Source organism: Physeter macrocephalus, chromosome 4 (genome assembly GCF_002837175.3).
Source record: "Physeter macrocephalus isolate SW-GA chromosome 4, ASM283717v5, whole genome shotgun sequence".
NCBI lineage: Eukaryota > Metazoa > Chordata > Mammalia > Artiodactyla > Physeteridae > Physeter > Physeter macrocephalus.
This window is the reverse complement of record NC_041217.1, coordinates 139,790,679-139,808,370: the sequence shown is the minus strand read 5'-3', so window position 1 is coordinate 139,808,370 and position 17,692 is coordinate 139,790,679. Positions and strand designations below refer to the sequence as shown.

General features: G+C 50.9%; 1 protein-coding gene across 1 annotated transcript in view; it reads left to right on the top strand.

Annotated features, from left to right (window-relative positions):
- The first annotated feature begins 8,490 nt into the window (after nucleotides 1-8,490).
- Nucleotides 8,491-17,692, top strand: part of PODN (podocan) — a 9,863-nt gene continuing 661 nt past the window's right edge. Inside the window, exons 1-3 of the mRNA XM_028488193.2 lie at nucleotides 8,491-8,538; nucleotides 15,089-15,405; nucleotides 16,812-16,905. Coding sequence (XP_028343994.1) covers nucleotides 15,094-15,405; nucleotides 16,812-16,905 — 406 coding nt within the window. The 5' untranslated portion in view covers nucleotides 8,491-8,538; nucleotides 15,089-15,093. The remainder of the gene's footprint in view (nucleotides 8,539-15,088; nucleotides 15,406-16,811; nucleotides 16,906-17,692) is intronic.

Genomic DNA, 17,692 nt, shown 5'->3' with positions numbered 1-17,692 from the left:
TACATGTGTTTCTTTCTCACTCATGCTGTATATCCACTTCACCTTCATATCCTAAGTCTAGAACCCAGGCTAATGGAGCACTTCCATCTGGAGCACTGCTTCCATTTCATTGTCCAAAGAAAGCCACATGCCTCACCTAACTTCACAATCTTACCATGTATCAGAAGAAGAGAATGGAGTTGGATTATTTCTGAAGGAACTGATGACCATCACAGAAGGGCTCTAGGCAGGGGAATGAAATAATTTAAACTGTCACTGTAGCTGCTGTGTGGAGAATGTACTGGGAGTACAGGGCTGGAGAATGGAAGGTGCAAGAAGATGGTATCCTATACTAGGGTGTCAGTGGTGGACTTAGATGTGGAAATTAGGCAGAGGTAGAGCTGACGGAACTTGGTGACTGGATATAGGGGCAAGAATGTCTTCCAGTGACTGGCCAGGTGAATGGTGGGTCATGACTGGAATGAGGAGGGGACAGCAGGTTTTAGGGAGAGTGGTTGAAATAATAAGCTCCACTTTTGAACTTGTTAACTTTGAGATGCCTGAAAAGATTTCCAGGTGGAGATAACAAGGAGGCAGCTGCATTTACAAGACTGGAGCTCAGAGGCGGGGTCAGCTTGCAGATGCACTTTTGGAAGTCATAAGCATATGGGTGGTATTTAAAGCTACAGGAATGGATGGTGTCACCTGGGGAGGGAAGAAGGGGGATTAGAGTAGCCTGGAGGAACCCCAGCTGTTAGAGATGAGGTAGAGGAGGAGGATCTGGCAAGGGGTATGAGGTTGAAGGACTAAAGAGGTGGCGGAAAATTTCCTGAGAAAAGATACAGCCTAAAAGTGTCTGTGGTCAACTGTGTCCTATGCTGCTTGTGAGGTCAGTTAGGATGATGTCTGAAAAGTGTCTACTGGATTAAATTTGGCAACATGGAAGTCATTGGTGATTACTACAAAATCACTTTCAGTGCTGGATTGGAATTAGTTTCATAAAGAGCTACAAAAAACAAGAACAGAAAAGTTCCATTTGGTAGTGATATGTTCAGTTTCCAAGTGATTAGTACAGAGCAAGAACATTAGCTAATGCTTTTAGTTCTAGATTAGGTCATCTTGCACGTGCTGTTCTCTGTGCCCACCCTCACCATTCTCTCCCTGTTGCCTGCCACCTTATCCACTTGGCAAATTCCTTTTCATCCTTTTCATGCCTTAGCTTTCAGGAAGTTGTCCCTCTTTGCTCCCCCCCCCCACACACACACACATACACACACACACACACACACACCAAAAAAACAAACACTATGTAATCATTCCTTTGTAGTAATATGTTTCTGTCTCCACCGAACAGAGAGCTGCTTAAGGGCAGGGACTGCATTTCATGCGTCCATTTTGATACCCCTGGTGCAAAGTCTTGGCTTACTGTCATAAAGTGAATGAATGAGATAAGCTGAATAACAATTTCATATTCACAGGGGGCTTTTCTGAAGATAGGAACCTCATCATAGCAATGCATTCTCTATGACAGTGACCTTCTGTTGCCCCGATGTTGAAAGAGAACATTAAAAATTCCTCTTTAGCTGGACTTATCTTGCTATTTCTTTTTTTTATAAAGAATCAATTTTTTTTTTTTTTTTTTTTTTTTGCGGTACGCGGGCGTGTCACTGTTGTCGCGGGCCTCTCACTGTTGTGACCTCTCCCGCTGCGGAGCACAGGCTTCGGACGCGCAGGCTCAGCGGCCATGGCTTACGGGCCCAGCCGCTCTGCAGCATGTGGGATCCTCCCGGACCGGTGCACGAAACCATGTCCCCTGCGTCGGCAGGCGGACTCTCAACCACTGCGCCACCAGGGAAGCCCCTAAAGAATCAATTTTACTTATTTATTTTTGGTTGCATTGGGTCTTCATTGCTGCATGCAGGCTTTCTCTAGTTGCAGTGAGTGGGGGCTACTCTTCGTTGTGGTGCGTGGGCTTCTCATTGCGGTGGCTTCTCTTGTTGCAGAGCACGGGCTCTAGGCGCACGGGCTTCAGTAGTTGTGGCACGTAGGCTCAGTAGTTGTGGCCTGTGGGCTCGAGAGGACAGGCTCAGTAGTTGTGGCACACGGACTTAGTTGCTCCGCGGCATGTGGGACCTTCCTGGACCAGGGCTCGAACCCGTGTCCCCTGTATTGGCAGGCGGATTCTTAACCACTGCATCACCAGGGAAGTGCTATCTTTCTATTTCTTTGAAAATATTTGCAGCTTCTCAGAATAGTCTTTCAACTTAAGATTGAAGCAGCCTGAAGTAATCAGAAAAGTCAGTTTATTTGTAGTTTTATTACATGTTTGTAAAAAAGTGGCCTAGTTGGTTCTGGGTACATTAAAATCATTAGTCTTCTTGCTCTACTTGTCCAGATGAATTAAAAATCTCAGGTTTCTGTAATCCTTGTTGCATATGTAGAAGAACAGTAATGGAGCACATGATTAGGAAGTTGAGTTTGGAGGTGACGGAGGAGTCACTGAGGTGGGATCAGAAGAATCTCAGATCAGGTCCTGTCTGCCTCCTGGAAGCTAAGTTAGGACAAGGCTTTAAGCTTCGTCAGACTTTAGTCTGACTTTAGTCCTCTGCACAAGGGGGACACTGTTCATATTTTAAAAAAATAGTCTCATTAGACTGAACACCTTGAGGGCAGAAACTGTTATTCACCTCTGTCTCTAGTATTAATACCATGTCTACCAAAGTAAGCATCAGCAAAGGTTTCTCAGACAAATGAGGAGTAGACAACAATCCATTAAAGTTCTTTTAAAATTGTAATATACCTTGTAAAAGGTTCAGTTACATATAAACATAAACTACTGTTTTCTTCATCTGTGTCACCCTAGAAAAAAGAAACATGAAGTTAAATCCTGTAAGTAACCGCTTTATCTTCTGAAACTTCAGCAGTTTGAGAAAATAATACATTTAGAGCAGCCTGGTATAGTGGGAAAACTTGGGGCCTATCAGATGAGGGTTTTGGTCCTAGCTCTGGCACTTAAACATTGGGGCCTTCCTTGAGCTGATAATGACTCTGAGCCTGTTTCTCACTCTGTAAAAAGAGAATAATAATGCCTACCTTGCTGGTTGTGAGGATTAGCAATTGTAGCTGTAAAATGTCACGTACTCAATAGATGGTGCCTAATGTTATTTGAGAAATTTTTTTAACATGAAGGAATTTATTCATTGGAACATTTTGTGATAATCCTTTGAGTTCAGATAATCAGCTAACTTCAGGATTGGGGACAATTTGCATTCCTTGTTGACTGTCATCTTACATTTTTCTCAAGATTCATTAAAATTTAATAGTCTCTGTAACTGAGTGAATATAGGATTATGTAGACTTTCAGAAGGTTTGCATTTCATCCAAAGATTACAGTTCTAGCTGTCCATGGCATGGTTGCTTTTTGAACACAAAGAAGTTGCTTGATTTTATTGACTGGGGGAAAAAAGGGTAATCAGCCAGATTGTACCTCTGGGTAACTTACTCTGTGGGATTGAGTTTGTTTAGAGACTTACTCTGGGATTGAGTTTGTTTAGAGACCACACTGATGTGAATTAGGAACTTTGGGTATACTACTAAACAGCTAATGAGGGCCGTGAAAGATTTATGTGCTATCAGGAACCACAGCCATGTCTGGCCAAATTTTAGAGTTTTCTCAATAGAGAGTTACAAAATCTACTGGAAAGGTCCAGTATTAATATCTATCTGGAGACTGCTGCAAACAAACAGCTCTTTAGTTCTTGGTAAGAACAGAGACTATTGGGCCAGATTTCTGGCCCTTAAGAAATGTGGTGTCTGATTCCATTTGGCAGGAAGTTTAATCTGGTACGGAAACTTTAGCCAGACTTCTTGGAGAAATATTTTTTTAATGTAACATATCCAAAACTTATTGCAAAAAGCAATGTCCACTTATTCTATCCTATTAATAATCATTTAAATACTTTGTAAATATTCACTGCTGTTTTCAGCAACATCTAGTAAATGTTTGACCTTTTAGTTCCTGAATTTGTGGCCATAAACTTTTATGTAAAATTGGGGGAAATTCATTGTAGTCTGCTGTTTATTTAAGCTGCAGGCAGAGAAGCAGTAAGTGCTACAGTTTTCTAATCAACTACCAAACAGTGGTAGGTTTTCTTTTTCTTTGCAAGTTATTGTATAATTCACTTTTTAGAATATGGCACCTTCTGTAGTGTACAGAACACTCGGTTCAAGATTAAACACCTCATTTAGAACTGGAATATATGGACACGAATTTTGGACAGGAAGGCAGAGCAGTATAAGAGAACAGCTGACTTAGGCAGGCTGAAAGGAGCCTTCCCCTTGGCAAAATGATACCCAAGGGCAGGGTGTAATAACAGTTTACAAATATTTGAGAGGTGCAAAGACCAAAGGGGGAGGGGATTATTTTGCTTAGTTATTGGAAGTAATGAGAAGAAATATAGAAAGGAAAATTTCAGACTGAAAATCAGTTGAATTTCCTGACAGTAAAAATTGGTCATGAGAGGACTGAACCCTCCAACCACAGAGAAGATCCTAAACGAATCTGGCAAAGCAGGGCATTTCATTGCGGAAGATGTACCTCAACAGTGGCCGAAGGAGCATCTGAATGGGAGGAAATATTTTATTTACAGCCACTCTTGAGGATTTCTCTTTATCCCATTTATCAAAATCTTTTTTCTTCTATGTGTCAGAAAGAAGACTTTGATATCTTTTTATATTTACTTCTTTATACCCTGACGGGTTCCCTGACTTACTAGGTACCTTCGGAAGAAACAGAAAGAAATGAGTATTCCGAAGCTTTTAAGTTTTCACAATGTAAAAGCAGCCTGAATTTTTGTTTGTTTGTTCTTTTCTTTTTTTTTTAGTCTGTTTTTTATTTAGCTTAAGGTAGTAGAATCTGAAAGCCACCAAATGGTAGCTGCAGTGTAGGAGACACCTCTCACTGGAGTTGGATCCAGAAGGCCTGAGTTTGAATTCTGGCTCAAGTACATACTCATTAGCTGGTCACCTGAGCAAGTTACTTATCCTCCTTGTGCATCAATTTCCTAAAATAAGGGGGCAATAATCCCCTCATGCTTGGGAAGATTAAGTGAAACGATGTGTAGGAGAATGCTGCTGTACAATGAACCAGTTCTAGTTTGTGTTAGTTTTTTTTATTGCTACTGTGACAAATTACCACAAACTTAGTGGCTTAACTTCTTATCTGGAGGTTCTGGGAGAGAATCTGCTTCCATGCTCGTTCAGGATGTTGGCAGAATTCAGTTGCATGCGGCTGTGGGACTGAAGTCCCTGTATCCTTGCTGGCAGCCAGGGGTAGTTCTCAGCTTCTAGAGGCTGCCTGTATTTCCTGCATCTTTAAAGCTAGTCAAGTCCTCACATTTCAGATCTCTCTGATCTCCCCTTCTGCCTCATCTCCTACCTCCAGCCAGAGAAAGTTCTCTGTTTCTAAGAGCTCATGTGATTAGGTTAGAACCACCTGGTTAATCCGGGAATATCTCCCTATTTTAAGGTCCATAATCTTAATTACATCTGCAAAATCTCTTTTGTTATATAATGTAACTATTCACAGGCTCTAGGGATTAGGGTTTGGACATCTTTGGGGGTTCATTCTGCCTACTACAATGATGGTATTTTAGGGCTAGAAAGGGACCTTACAGAACATGAGATGGGGTTCTTGCCCTGGAGGGTTTATAATCCAGGGGGAAAGAGATGAGGAAAATAATATTCAGCAAGAAAAGTCCACTAATAAAGAGTTTGTATGGGATGTTATAGGAGCCCAGAAGACTTTTTCTGTACCTGACTTAGCCTGTGGTTTTTTCATCATGCCCTGCTTCTTCTTTGATCTCATTTATCAGGATCCTTCAGATGGAGTCCATATACACAGAACACCACCATGCAATTTGATTTCTAAATGTCCAGAAAATTAAGCTGCTGCCATAGCTCAGTATTTGGGACTGCTACTTAATAAGGAAAGGTCTTGAGCCCTTGAGGTCTTGAGTAAGAGGAGTTATTTTCTTCTCTGATGATGAAGTATAACACCACCTTATCTCCCCTTATCTTGTCCCTTAGCCCCGATTTTTCCTCATCAGACCTCCCTTTGAGAGCCTTCCTGTCCGTCACTCCTAGTTCTTTCCGTCCATGTATATGTCTTCACTCCTACCCTCTTTTGAGTTTTCTTGTTTCGTATTGTTTTGAAATAGAAGGCACTTACCCGGGGCAATGCAAAGGTTTCTGTTTAATTCTTGTCACTTGTCATTTCTGCTTTAATAATGTTCCGTGGATGTTCAGTCAGATCTCGGTGATAGTTTTGTAGTAATAGCAGCTGCCATTTATTGAGCACTGACCATGTGCCAGGTGCTGTGCAGAGTCCTGTACTTCCACCTTCTCATTAATTTAGACATTCTGTGAGGTGTAGGTAATATTTATCTTCATTTGAACCGGGCTGGGATTTGAACCCAAATCTAAGTCCAAAGCCTGTACTCGACACCATGCACTACAGTAATATTAGACAGGAGCTGAAACTGAGGGGGTGTGAAGGCACCAAAGCAGCACAAGCAGATTCAGGAAACCTGAATGTCAAACTCTACTCTGTCTTGACAGCCCATGTGAAAGTTAGAGGATCTGCTTCGAGAGCACCAGGATTGTCTCCATTTCCCACCAGAGACACTCAAAGTGATTTCTGCATAGAAGACTTCAGCCAGGTGAATTTAGCTTGTGCCTACAGCACTGGGCAGCCGCAGAGCATGTGTGGGCCCTGGCTTGGCATTCCACAGAAGAGCCTATTTCTCTGAGGGGAGCGGGTGGGGCGGGCCGGGGGAAGTGCTGTGCCCTGTGGCTGGAGAACACCTTCCCCACAGGCTTGGGATGATTAAGATCTTCAAGGATTTAACGTAGTAGGCACTTAGTAGGCACTCAGTATTGTTGGTTCTCATTGTCCTTCTAGAAGGTTGTCTTTAGTTCATGGGTATTCAAACCAGTAGAATCGTGCTCTTCTAGCTCCACTTGAATCTAGGCTCAAGGAGAATTGAGGAGAAGACATGAGATGCATCTCTGTGTTGGCTCCTGTCCAATCCTGTGAATCATACCAACTCTCATAAATTTAAGCTGGAATCTGAGGCCAAAGAAGGCAAAATATTTCCCTTTCCCCTTCTTGAGTTCTTGAGTTACTGATGTAATGGAAACAGACAGTCCAGGGTTCAAATCCAGGCTCGGCACTTGGCTGCTCAAGTTACGTGCCTGTCTCCATCATGGAAAGAACTTGGACTGTGGGAAAGAGTACACTTGGCCATTTTACCCAGTCACTTATCCTTTCTAAGGCTGTCTCCTTACCTGTGAACGGAGGCAACAGCAGTTCTTCTCTTACAGGGTTGTGAAGATTAGAGAGTTAATGCATGTGGTACAGTCAAGATCCGGTAGCAGAAGCAGTGAAAGGTTTGGAGCCTTTACACCAGCTGTTCATTCATTCAGGGCCCTGCCAATTTAAGTTGAGCGAGTAGTCCCAAGTTTCAGTCACTTATCCTTTTCCCTCTCCAGCAGGAGGGCAGCCAGGTAAGGTAGCTGGGGGTGCTCTGTCCACAGGCCAGAGCAGGTATGGGGGAGAGCCTTGTTAGGCCGTGGAGGTGCCAAGTACCACCTAAACCCAGCCTGACCACGTTCTACCACCAAAGACCCTGGCGCCAAGCGGTGTTGCTTCAGCTGCTAGTAGTTAATGCTCCTTGACTTGGAAATGTTTTCAGCTCCTGGGAGCAGTATGGTGCCGCGAGGCCTCACGGCTCACCCCCCTAGTCTTCCTGCAACTGGGATCCGCATGCACCCAATCCCAGCGCAATTTATCGTCCTTCAAGGCTCAGCAGGCTGTGGGCCCAGGGCTGAGGTGGACGTGGGGGGAATTTTCCGGGTAGGGGCCCAGCAGGGTCTTGGCTGGAGGCCCTGTTAGCCACGGCCCAGGACCCCCGGGTGGGAGAGTGAATGGAAAGGTACTCTACTCGCGCCTGGAGCGGTTGCAGAATCCTCTGTCGTCAGGAAGGAAGAGCTAAGAGGCACTTGGTGGAAGGGGCCCTCTCTCCGGCCCTCCTTTCAGGTGCTGGGGCCTAGAGGGGGTCCAGTTCCACTTAGGAAGGCTGGGAACTAGGAAGTGTTGCGGGCTAGACACCCCGCCTTCCCAGTCTCCTGGAGCGGGGTCGGGGGGGACCCGGGGGGGTACGGCGGCCCCGCCAGGGCGGAGAGCGAGTGAGGGGTCCATGCGGCGGCACTGCCTCCCCGGGAAGTGGGGCTCGGCCCAGTCCAACGCGGGGAGAGGCGGGCCCTCCCGCGGGGACCCTACGCCTGTGTCCGGAGGAGGCCGGCGTCCAGCAGATGCGCGCGGGGCGGGTGGGGTGGGGGGCGGGGGAGAGGCGGGGAGGAGAAAACCCACAACAAAACTTGCGTCGCCGAGCGCACGGCTGGACTTGAATGGAAGGAGCCCGCGCCAGCGGAGCGCAGCCGAGACTCGGGAGAGCGCGGTCGGCCGGCGGGGCGCGGCGCGGCGCGGCGGCGCAGCAGGTACCGGGCTCGGGCGGCCGGGTGGGACGAGGGCCGGGGCCGAGCTGGGCAGCGGACTCGGACTTCCCGCCTGGTGCGACGGCTCCAGCAGCTGGCCCGGCGGGGCCGCGCATCTCGCCCCCTCAGTCGGAGCCCCACACGGAGGGCGCAGCCGGAGAGCTCTCCCTCGGGGACGCGACCCCCCGCGATCCCCACCCCGCAGGGGCCTGTTCTCCTCTCCCGCCAGAGGCTGGTCCCAGCCCCGGCCCCTCCTGCTGCGCACATCTGGAAAGAATCTGAGGGAGGATGGGGTGGGGGGTGGAGTGGAGGACGCGGGCAGGCAACAGGGAATGTGGGGGGCAGGTGGAACCGGGGAGGGTCGAGGACCCCTGTACTTAGAGCCTGGGCGCTGAGTATGCCCGTGTCTTTCCACGTCAGCTCATCCCAGGTAGCCCACCCTTCGACCTCTTTACAGACAGAGAAACTGAGGCCTATAGAGGGACAGAGATATGCCCCCAGGACGCGCGGACAGCCCGTGCGTCCCCCTCCCGACCTTCTTCTGGCTTGGCTCCCCAGCCCCGCGCCGCGCAATCGCTGAGCCAGAGCTCTCAGCTGAGGGCCTGGTGTCAGTCTGTCTGTCTATCCGGCTGCCTCCCCGCTGGGACAGCAGGACTGAGGAGGGGGCAGGGGCGTGGCCGCGGAGCGCGGGGTTGGGGGCGAGGCCGGCGCGCCGCGGCGAAAGCGGCCAAAGACCCCAGCCTGAAGGTCCTTGAACCGCCAGGCTGGCCTGAGCTGAGGATAAGATCGTGGCGTTAGAATACCTGATGCGCTGTCAGGTGGAAGAGGGGGCGTCGGAGAGCTCCTGGCGGCCCCCGGGGCTGGGGCCGAGGCTGGGGGTGGGAGGCAGCTGCAGCCTGAACTTCAGGAGAGGAGCAGACACAAGCGTGCATGCGTGCGGCACTGACCGTCCCGATCCGGTCCGGGAGGCGCAGAAGGATACGCGCCCGGCGCTTGCAGGGCATCACGGAACGTCGGAGGGTCACGCAAGGGTCACGCAACCTGGGCGTCTGCCCTGTGACTTCGGGCTGGCTGGGGAAGGTGAAGCTGTGGTCGACTCAGCTACACAAGGCACCACGGGAGCTCCTGGGTGGTCATGTCCCCTTTTAGGGCCCGGGGCCCAGCCGATTTTAAACTAGAGTGCAAGTGAAGAAATGTCATATTCATATGAATGCTTTCATGAAATCTTGTGGGAGCATACTTTGTCCCTTCTAACTGAATCTTGGGACAGGGGTGACTAATGGTGGCACCTTTAGGCCTGGTAGAGTCCTACGTAAGAACTCCAACCATGATCTGCTTAGAACCCTTGATAGCTCCCTACCATCAACCCGTTAGCAGAGTGCCTGATGCCCTTGGAGACTTGGACCTCCATTCCCTGTTACCCTTCCTTAAACATACCTCCCTCTTTGCCCTCCCCATACTGTGCCTTTGCTCATGCCCTGTCCTCTGCCCTGAACGCCTTTCCTCCCCTTTGTCCACCTGGAGAACTCCTCCTCAGTCTTCAAGACCGGCCCAAGACTCTGAGCAGGAGTCAGAAGACACAAATTCTAATCCTGACCTTGCCTTTAAGATACTAATCAGTAAACTGAGAGAATCAGACCAGATAATAATGCTGCAGCTCTTTCCAACTCTGCCTTCCACAAATACATTCCTTCATTCAGCAAACATTTCCTGAGCACCTGCTCCTTGCCTGGGGAGTCAGGGAAGGCTCAGCTGAGCCCTGAAGGGTGCTGTGGGAGCATCAAGGAACTCCCTAACCCAGCCAAGGGGGCAGGAGCAGCTTCCCAGGGCAGGAGCATTTGAGTAGGTGCTTGCTGGAGATTGGCAGCGGTGGGAGCCTCTTTGTGCTTTAGTTTCCTCATCTGCAAAATAGGAAGACTAACTCTTAGTCTTGGGATTTCTGTTATAGTCAATAAGAAACAGCTCTTCAGGGCCCAGCACAGAGCAGGTGGTCAGCAAATCTTTACTGAATTTGAGTGGAGAAGGAAGGTGGTGCTGGGGTTTGAGGATCTACCTCCTGATTTGGATCTCCCTTCCCCTTCCTTCTTCTAGTCCTGCCTTAATCCCCCCCTTAAGCAGTTCAGGACCTTAAGGTTTGGTTCCCTGGGGTGAGTGGGTGGGTGGGTGACAGCGGGTCCCAGGTACTTCCTCAGTAACAGTAACCCCAAGTATGTTGCACTTGCTGGGTGCCAGCATCAGCTGGGCACGTCGTTTCATTTACACCTCACGAGAAGCTCTCATCTCCATTGCCTGGACTAGTAAACGGAGGCTCGGAGCAGTGAAGTGACTTGTCCAGGCTCACACAGCAGTCAGGACTGGAACAACTCACCACAGACTGAGCTGCCCTTCTCGCCCAGCATTTGCTGTTGCTCACCAGGGGGATTCCTCACTCTGGGGACTTCCAGAGACTAGGAAGGCTCTCTCCTCTGTTCTTCCACACCCAGCTCCAACATGGCTAGGCACAAAGAAGGGGCTTTGGGGGCTTATCTTGCTCCACATTCTTAGAGAAACAAAAAAAATTGAGACTCAGATAGGTCAGTGATGTCGCCAAAGTCACACAGTAAACTAGGTGATGGAGCTGGAGTTGCCCAGGATCCCAACATCCTGAGGGTGGCTGGCCAAGCTAGGAGGAGGGGGACGGGCACTGGGGCCACCACTCTCCAAGCCCTGTCTGTTCTTCCTCCCTCTCCCTTGAATCCACCTCCTTCTCTCCATCCCTGCAGCCCAGCACCTCCCTCTGCCCAGACCAGGCTTATTATCCGTTGCCTGCACCACTGCACAGCCTCTGAGAGCTCCCCACTGGTCCCTCCATAAACCTGTCTATGCCACACTCCAGCTCTTCAATGGCTCCTCATTTCTCCTAAGATAAGGGTCAGTCTTGCTAACCTGGCTTTCAAGTTCTTTCTTGGCTTGGACTGTGGCCACTGCCCACTTGCATCTCTCCCAGTCCCCACACCACACCAGACACTCTAGTGAGCTTTGTAGAGGTAACATGGGCTCTTTTGCCCCAGGGCCTTTGCACATGCTGACCCCCTTGCTTGTATCACCCTTTTCCTTTTGCCTGCTATTCATCCTTCGTGGCTAAACAAAGCATCACTTTTTCTTGGAAGTCTTCTTGGCATCGGGCAAACTTAGGCCTCGGGCACACCTAGGCCTTCTCTGGGTCCCTGTGGACGCTTGATTCCCTCTATCACACCTCTGATGACACTGGGATTATAATATTTAATTTACACATAATGTCTAGACCACTGCTGACCATTAGAAATATAATGTGAACCACAAATGCAAGCCACAAGTGTGTAATGTAAAATTTTCTAGAAGCCACGTTAAAAAAGTAAAATGAAACAGGCAAAACTTTAATGATTTAACTCAAAATATCCAAAATATTATCATGTAATCACTATAAAAATAAATGAAATATTTTATAAGATATCATTAATATTAATGAGATGTTTTACTTTTTTTTGTACTAAGTGTGTGAAATCCATGTACACTACATTTTATACTTATAGCACCTCTCAATTTAGAGTAGCCACATTTCAAGTGCTCGGTAGCCACGTGTGGCCACCACATCGGACAGCGCAGGTGTGAGCTTTTTAAGGATAGTAGACATACCTGAGTCGTCTGTCTGGGTCCTTGGTGCCCAGCTGTGCTTGGCCCAGGGAAGGGCCTCATGGCTTTGTGGTTAAGACTCAGGCTGGGAGCTCAGCCTTGCAACTTAACAGCTGTGTTACATTGGCCAATCCCACTGGGCCTCAGCTCCTCATCTATAAAATGGTGAGGATAACATTTTCAATATGGTTCATGATGTTAATATAAATTAAATATTTTTACAGATACAGTTTAGAGATCTTTACAGATATGAAACTGAAGGTGAGTGTACAGGGCATGTGGGGAGGATCCTCCTCCTTGGCCTCCTGCCCTGACTGAATCTGGGGCCTGGGCCTGTGCCCATACTCCGCCTCCCAGAGTCTGGATCTGCAGTGGGGTCAGGCAGGCAGGCAGGGTGGGGAGACTCTGGTCTAATGCTGGTGGCGCCAGGGACTGAAGGCTCTTGACCTAGCTGGGGGGTTATAACGTGCCCTGGGAATGATGGTCTGTAGACTGGCCAAGGATTTATGGCCCATTTGGTCAGGGCACGGAGCAGCAGGGGTGTAGTAGGGCAGGCAGGGCCGGGCTGCAGCATGCATCGCTCACTGCTGCCGATGGAGCCTGGGAGCTGTGTGTGCTGGGCTCCCTGTGCTCTGCTGGGCCAGTGGCTGGGGCCCAAGTCTGCTTAGACCTTCTGGACCTACCTATAGGGTCAAGCAATCCAGGCTGCCAGCCCTCTTCTCTCTCCTCACAGCTTTCTTTCTGGGGCCTCGTGCACCTTGGGGCCCCTTTTACAGGGTTCACCCAGTCTGGTGGGCAGTGGTTATTGTACTGGGGTCTGCTGCCTCCTGACAACAAAGGGCAGGGGCCTTGTGTACTTTACCTGTATCTTCCATGCCCAGCACAGGGCTGGGGGCAGATGGGGCCTCACCTTCGAGAGCTGGCTGAGCCAACGAGTAAGGCAAAGCAGTATCTGAAATACCACAGCAGTCACAGGGCAGCAGGAATTCACAGGAGGCTAGGAGGAGGAGGGCCACATCTGGGAGGAGCTGGGCCTGGGTCTGGACCGGAAAAGCACAGTCAGGAGCTACACAGGAAAGGGAAGAAGCAGGGGGTTCTGAAGCGGAGAGTGGTGTGGTTGGGATGTGAACAGTGCCCATGGATCAGATATTAGTGGTAGAGCTAATTAGCAGAGACCTAACATTTATTGAGCACTTACTGTGTGCAGTACGTGCATCCCACCGACTCTCACAGTATCCCCAGTAGGACAGCTCTGTGGCCACCCAATGGACGGGTGAGGAAGGTGAGGTTTAGAGGTTGGCAAAACTTGCCCAAAGTCACACGGCTGATAAGAGCCAGAGCCAAGCTCGAAGCACCGGCTCTCTGGCTCCAGAGCCTGCTTTCTTAACCAGACATCAGTGTCATCATCAAGCTCCCAGTGTGCCCAACCCTCCCAGGCCCAGCATCTCGTCAGACCCTTCTAACCACTGTGGGTTGTGATCCCTGCTCTAATGGTGGGGAGAGAGGCTCAGACTGCGGCAGGTGCCCCCAGGCCCGGACGCTTGTCCTGTACCTGCGTTCATAATCACTGCAGCAGTGATAGCAGCGCCTCATCACCTAATGGGTGCTAGGTGCTTTGCATCTGCTATCTTGCTGACTCCTCCCTGGAACTCTGAGGTTAGATATATTGCATTGTAAGATGAGGAAACTGAGGCTCAGCAAGGTCAGAGCCACTAAGTGATAGAGGGGGACGTGAACTGGAGTGTGTATGACTCCAGAGTCAGTGTACCTGAGCTACCACCTGTTACAACTTACCACACCCCAGACATGTTTTCTAAGTGAGTCCCTGTAAAGAGAGCTCCAGGGACCAGCCCAGAGCCAAGCCACGCCCATGGCTGCCTGGTGGATGAAACCCCAGCATCTTCCTCAGTGAGGCCATCCTGATACCCCCTCTCCCTGCTGTCCCAAGGGAACATGCTGGGGAGTGGTCTCTTGCAGGTGGCAGTGGTCACGTGAGCAAAGCTGGCCCTGGTGAGGGCAGCTGAGGGTGTAAGCAGGAACAGGACTTGGGGGGCTCTGGGGGCAGCAGCAGCTCCATTCACTAATGACTACTCTGTGCCTGGCACACAGAGACAGAGAGTGGCTCACAGCCCTGTGTGGGAGAAAGACAACATCACATATTCAAAACCCAACCGAACTCATGCAAAGCCCTGGGGCAACAAAGTGATGCAGAGCCCTGGGACATCTCAGAGTTATCTCAGGGGATCTAACACTGGAGTTGGTTCTTGGAGAAGTTGCTGATTGCACAGGAGAGGGGGAGGGTGTTCTAGGCAGAAGGAACGCACATGCAAAGGCCTGGAGGGAGGAGCTACTATACTAAACAGACCTGTGTAAGCGGGGCAGGTGAGGGGGGGGAATTGGAAAAGAGGCAGGGCCACGTCCTGCAGATCCTAGAATGGCAAGCTGAGGAGCTGGGTCACACCCTGCTGGTGCTGGCCCACCATGGCCTGTGGCTGCTGGAGGAGGGACAGGGCCTCAGCACTGCCTGTGCCAGGGCAGCGAGAGCTCAGCAAAGTCCAGGCCAAGCCCTGCAAGTCACAGTTCTTCCTGGGCCTCAGCTTTCCTTTCTGTGAAATGGGGGTACAGATTCCTTGAGGCCAGGCCCAGTGAGGGTCGTGGGAGGCTTTGCAGACCTGCCTAAGGACAGGACTTCACTTCACCCCGACCCCTCCAGAGGGCAGCCCTGAGCGGGGGGTGGGGTGGGAGGTCAGATGCATGCTGAGGACAGGGTCCAGAGTGGGCTCTGTCTTGTGGTCTAGAGGGCCCCATTATGACTTTCGTGGGCCCTGGTCCCCTGCCTGCTCTACCTGACAGGTTAAGTCAGCCCTGGCGCCCAGGTGGTCTGACTTGACCCCTCCTGCAGGCACCATGGCCCGGAGCAGGGCGCTGCTGCTCCTGCTGCTGTTGCCGCTGCAGCTGCAGCTGGGACCGGGGCTCGCCGTGAGGGCCCCGGTGTTTGGCCGAAGTGGAACCCACAGCCTGAGACCTGAAGAGAATGAATTCGTGGAGGAGGAGCCGGTGCTGGTCCTGAGCCCTGAGGAGCCGGGGCGCGGCCCGCCCACCATCGACTGCCCCCGAGACTGTGCCTGCTCCCAGGAGGGGGTCGTGGACTGCGGCGGCATCGACCTGCGCGAGTTCCCGGGGGACCTGCCTGAGCACACCAACCACCTGTCCCTGCAGGTGAGGCCAGCGCCGCGCCAGCGGTCACCAGGGCCCGCCCCCCACACGGTGACTCCCGCCCCAGAGCCACCCGCGCCGCAGCCCCGGCTCTTGCCCGGGGCTCCCCATCCCCCAGACGCAGGGCAGGTCAGACTCAAGGAGGCTGGCTCCACCACGGGGCGTGCCCACCCTCCCCACCACCGCCCGCGTCCCGGGCACAGAGCACAGTGACCTCATGACCTGCTTTGTCTCACGGGAGGAGTCTGGGCTGAGGCCCTGTCAGCAGAGTGAGGTCCTGAGAACAGACACAGACCTGCCCGACAGCTGACCCCCCTGGACGGACAGTCAGGGCACCTCAGACTCCATTACAGGCCAGGAAAGTGAGAGCAAAGCAGACCCCCCTGGGGCGCCCTGGGGGCTCAGGGGACAGAGTGCTCTCCCCAGCTGAGGCACAGGCTAGATTTTAGAACCTCAAGAAGTGGGATACGGCATTCCGGACGGGGACTCTGGGAGCGCTGGTGCACCCATGACACCCTCGTGCGGCCCAGCAGCCCTTGGGGAGAGAGAGGGAGGGTCTGTCGCACCCATTTCCAGAGGAGACCAGGCCCAGTGAAGGAAAGTGACCGGCCCACGGTCACGTAGCCCTGTGGGGTCTGGGCTGGCCAGTGGTGGGAGCCTAAGACCGGGGTAGCCTGTGAGGGAAAGGGACGAGCTGAGGGCAGCACTCATTGTTGCTTCATTCATCAAACAGCTCCTGTGTACCTGCTGTATGCTTCTGCTCCTATGTGGGGTGCTGGGCGTGTAGGGAGGTCTCGGACATGCTCTGCCCTTGAGGCTCTCACAGTCTGTGAGGGAGGCAGAGACCTAAACAGGTAGAGATAACAAATAGAGATAGAAGGACTAGTGCTGTGAGGCCAGGGCAGCTCCTAATCCAGCCCCCTGATCCAACCCAGGAAGGCTTCTGGAGGAGGTGGTACCTGACCCAGGTTTTAAAGCATCCCAAGGGAAGTGGGGTCTACAGGGCGTAGAAAGGGAACTAAAAGTGGTTTCTGGCTTGGGGGAGGGGAGAATGGGCTGGGACACCTGTCACTAAGTGGGAACATGCAGGGAGCAGGTGTGGAGGGTAGACCACATTCCAAGTTTGAACTGCCTGTGGATGCTCGTGTGCGTGTGCACGGTGCTCCTAGAAGGGGGACCCACACCTCTGTTGTGGTTACCGCTGAGCCTGCAATGCCCACAAATGGGCCTGCTTCAGAGCCAGTCCCCAGGGTTTGTCCACCACGGGGCAGAATCCCAAGGCAAGGGCCCAACAGAAGGACTGGCTCCTGGGACTCTGGCTGAGGGTGGGTGCAGGCCTCTAATGGGGCAGGAGTCCTGGGCACCCCCTCATGCTGCCTCCTCACCGCCCCCATTCCCCTACTCCCCAGAACAACCAGCTGGAGAAGATCTACCCCAGGGAGCTTTCCCGGCTGAATCGTCTGGAGACTCTGAACCTCCAGAACAACCGCCTGACTTCCCGAGGTGAGGGATCACCCAGAGCTGGGGACCAGGACCCCAGGCAGGGAACTGGGTGCCCATGGGGAGAGCCCCGCCCTGCAGACCCTGGCATATGGGAAAGAGCAGGCCTAGGCTGGGCTGGCATTGGGGCCCCATGGCAGGGGCTCCCTGTGGTTGCCTAACAGCCGCCACAGGGTGTTTCTGAGACCTGGGAGTCCTATCAGGGGAGAGGCTTCAGAGCAACTCAGACTCTAGGGCCTGAAGAGTCACAGACTCTTCAGTTCACAGAAGGCCTTTAGAATCAAAGAATGTAGAGTCCTCAAATTTTAAAAAGTTATTTTTCTGATGATGAAAATAGTTGCTGATTATAGTAGAAAATTTGGAAATATAGAAAATAAAATGGAATAGAAAAAACCCACTCATAATTCTGCCACTTGGAGTTTAGTCACTATCGACATTTTGGTATATTTCTTTCCATTTTAAGAAAAAGCATAATTTATATACCATAAGGTTTACCTGAATTAAATGTACAATTTGATGAGTTTTAGTAAGCTTATATGTTGTACAACCATCACCAGAATTCAGTCCAGTCCTTTTTCTTTGTGTTTTTAAATTCATAGCTGGACTGATAGTATGGATATTATAACTATTAGAACTGCTTTGTTTCACTTAGCAGTTAGCTCAGCCGCAAATCTCATGTTGCTAAAAACTCCATGGCTATTATTTTACACAGGGTATTCTGTGGAGAGATGCTGCACGGTTTATGTAACTGTTCCCTCTAGTTAGATACTTGGGTGAGTCCCAGCATCTG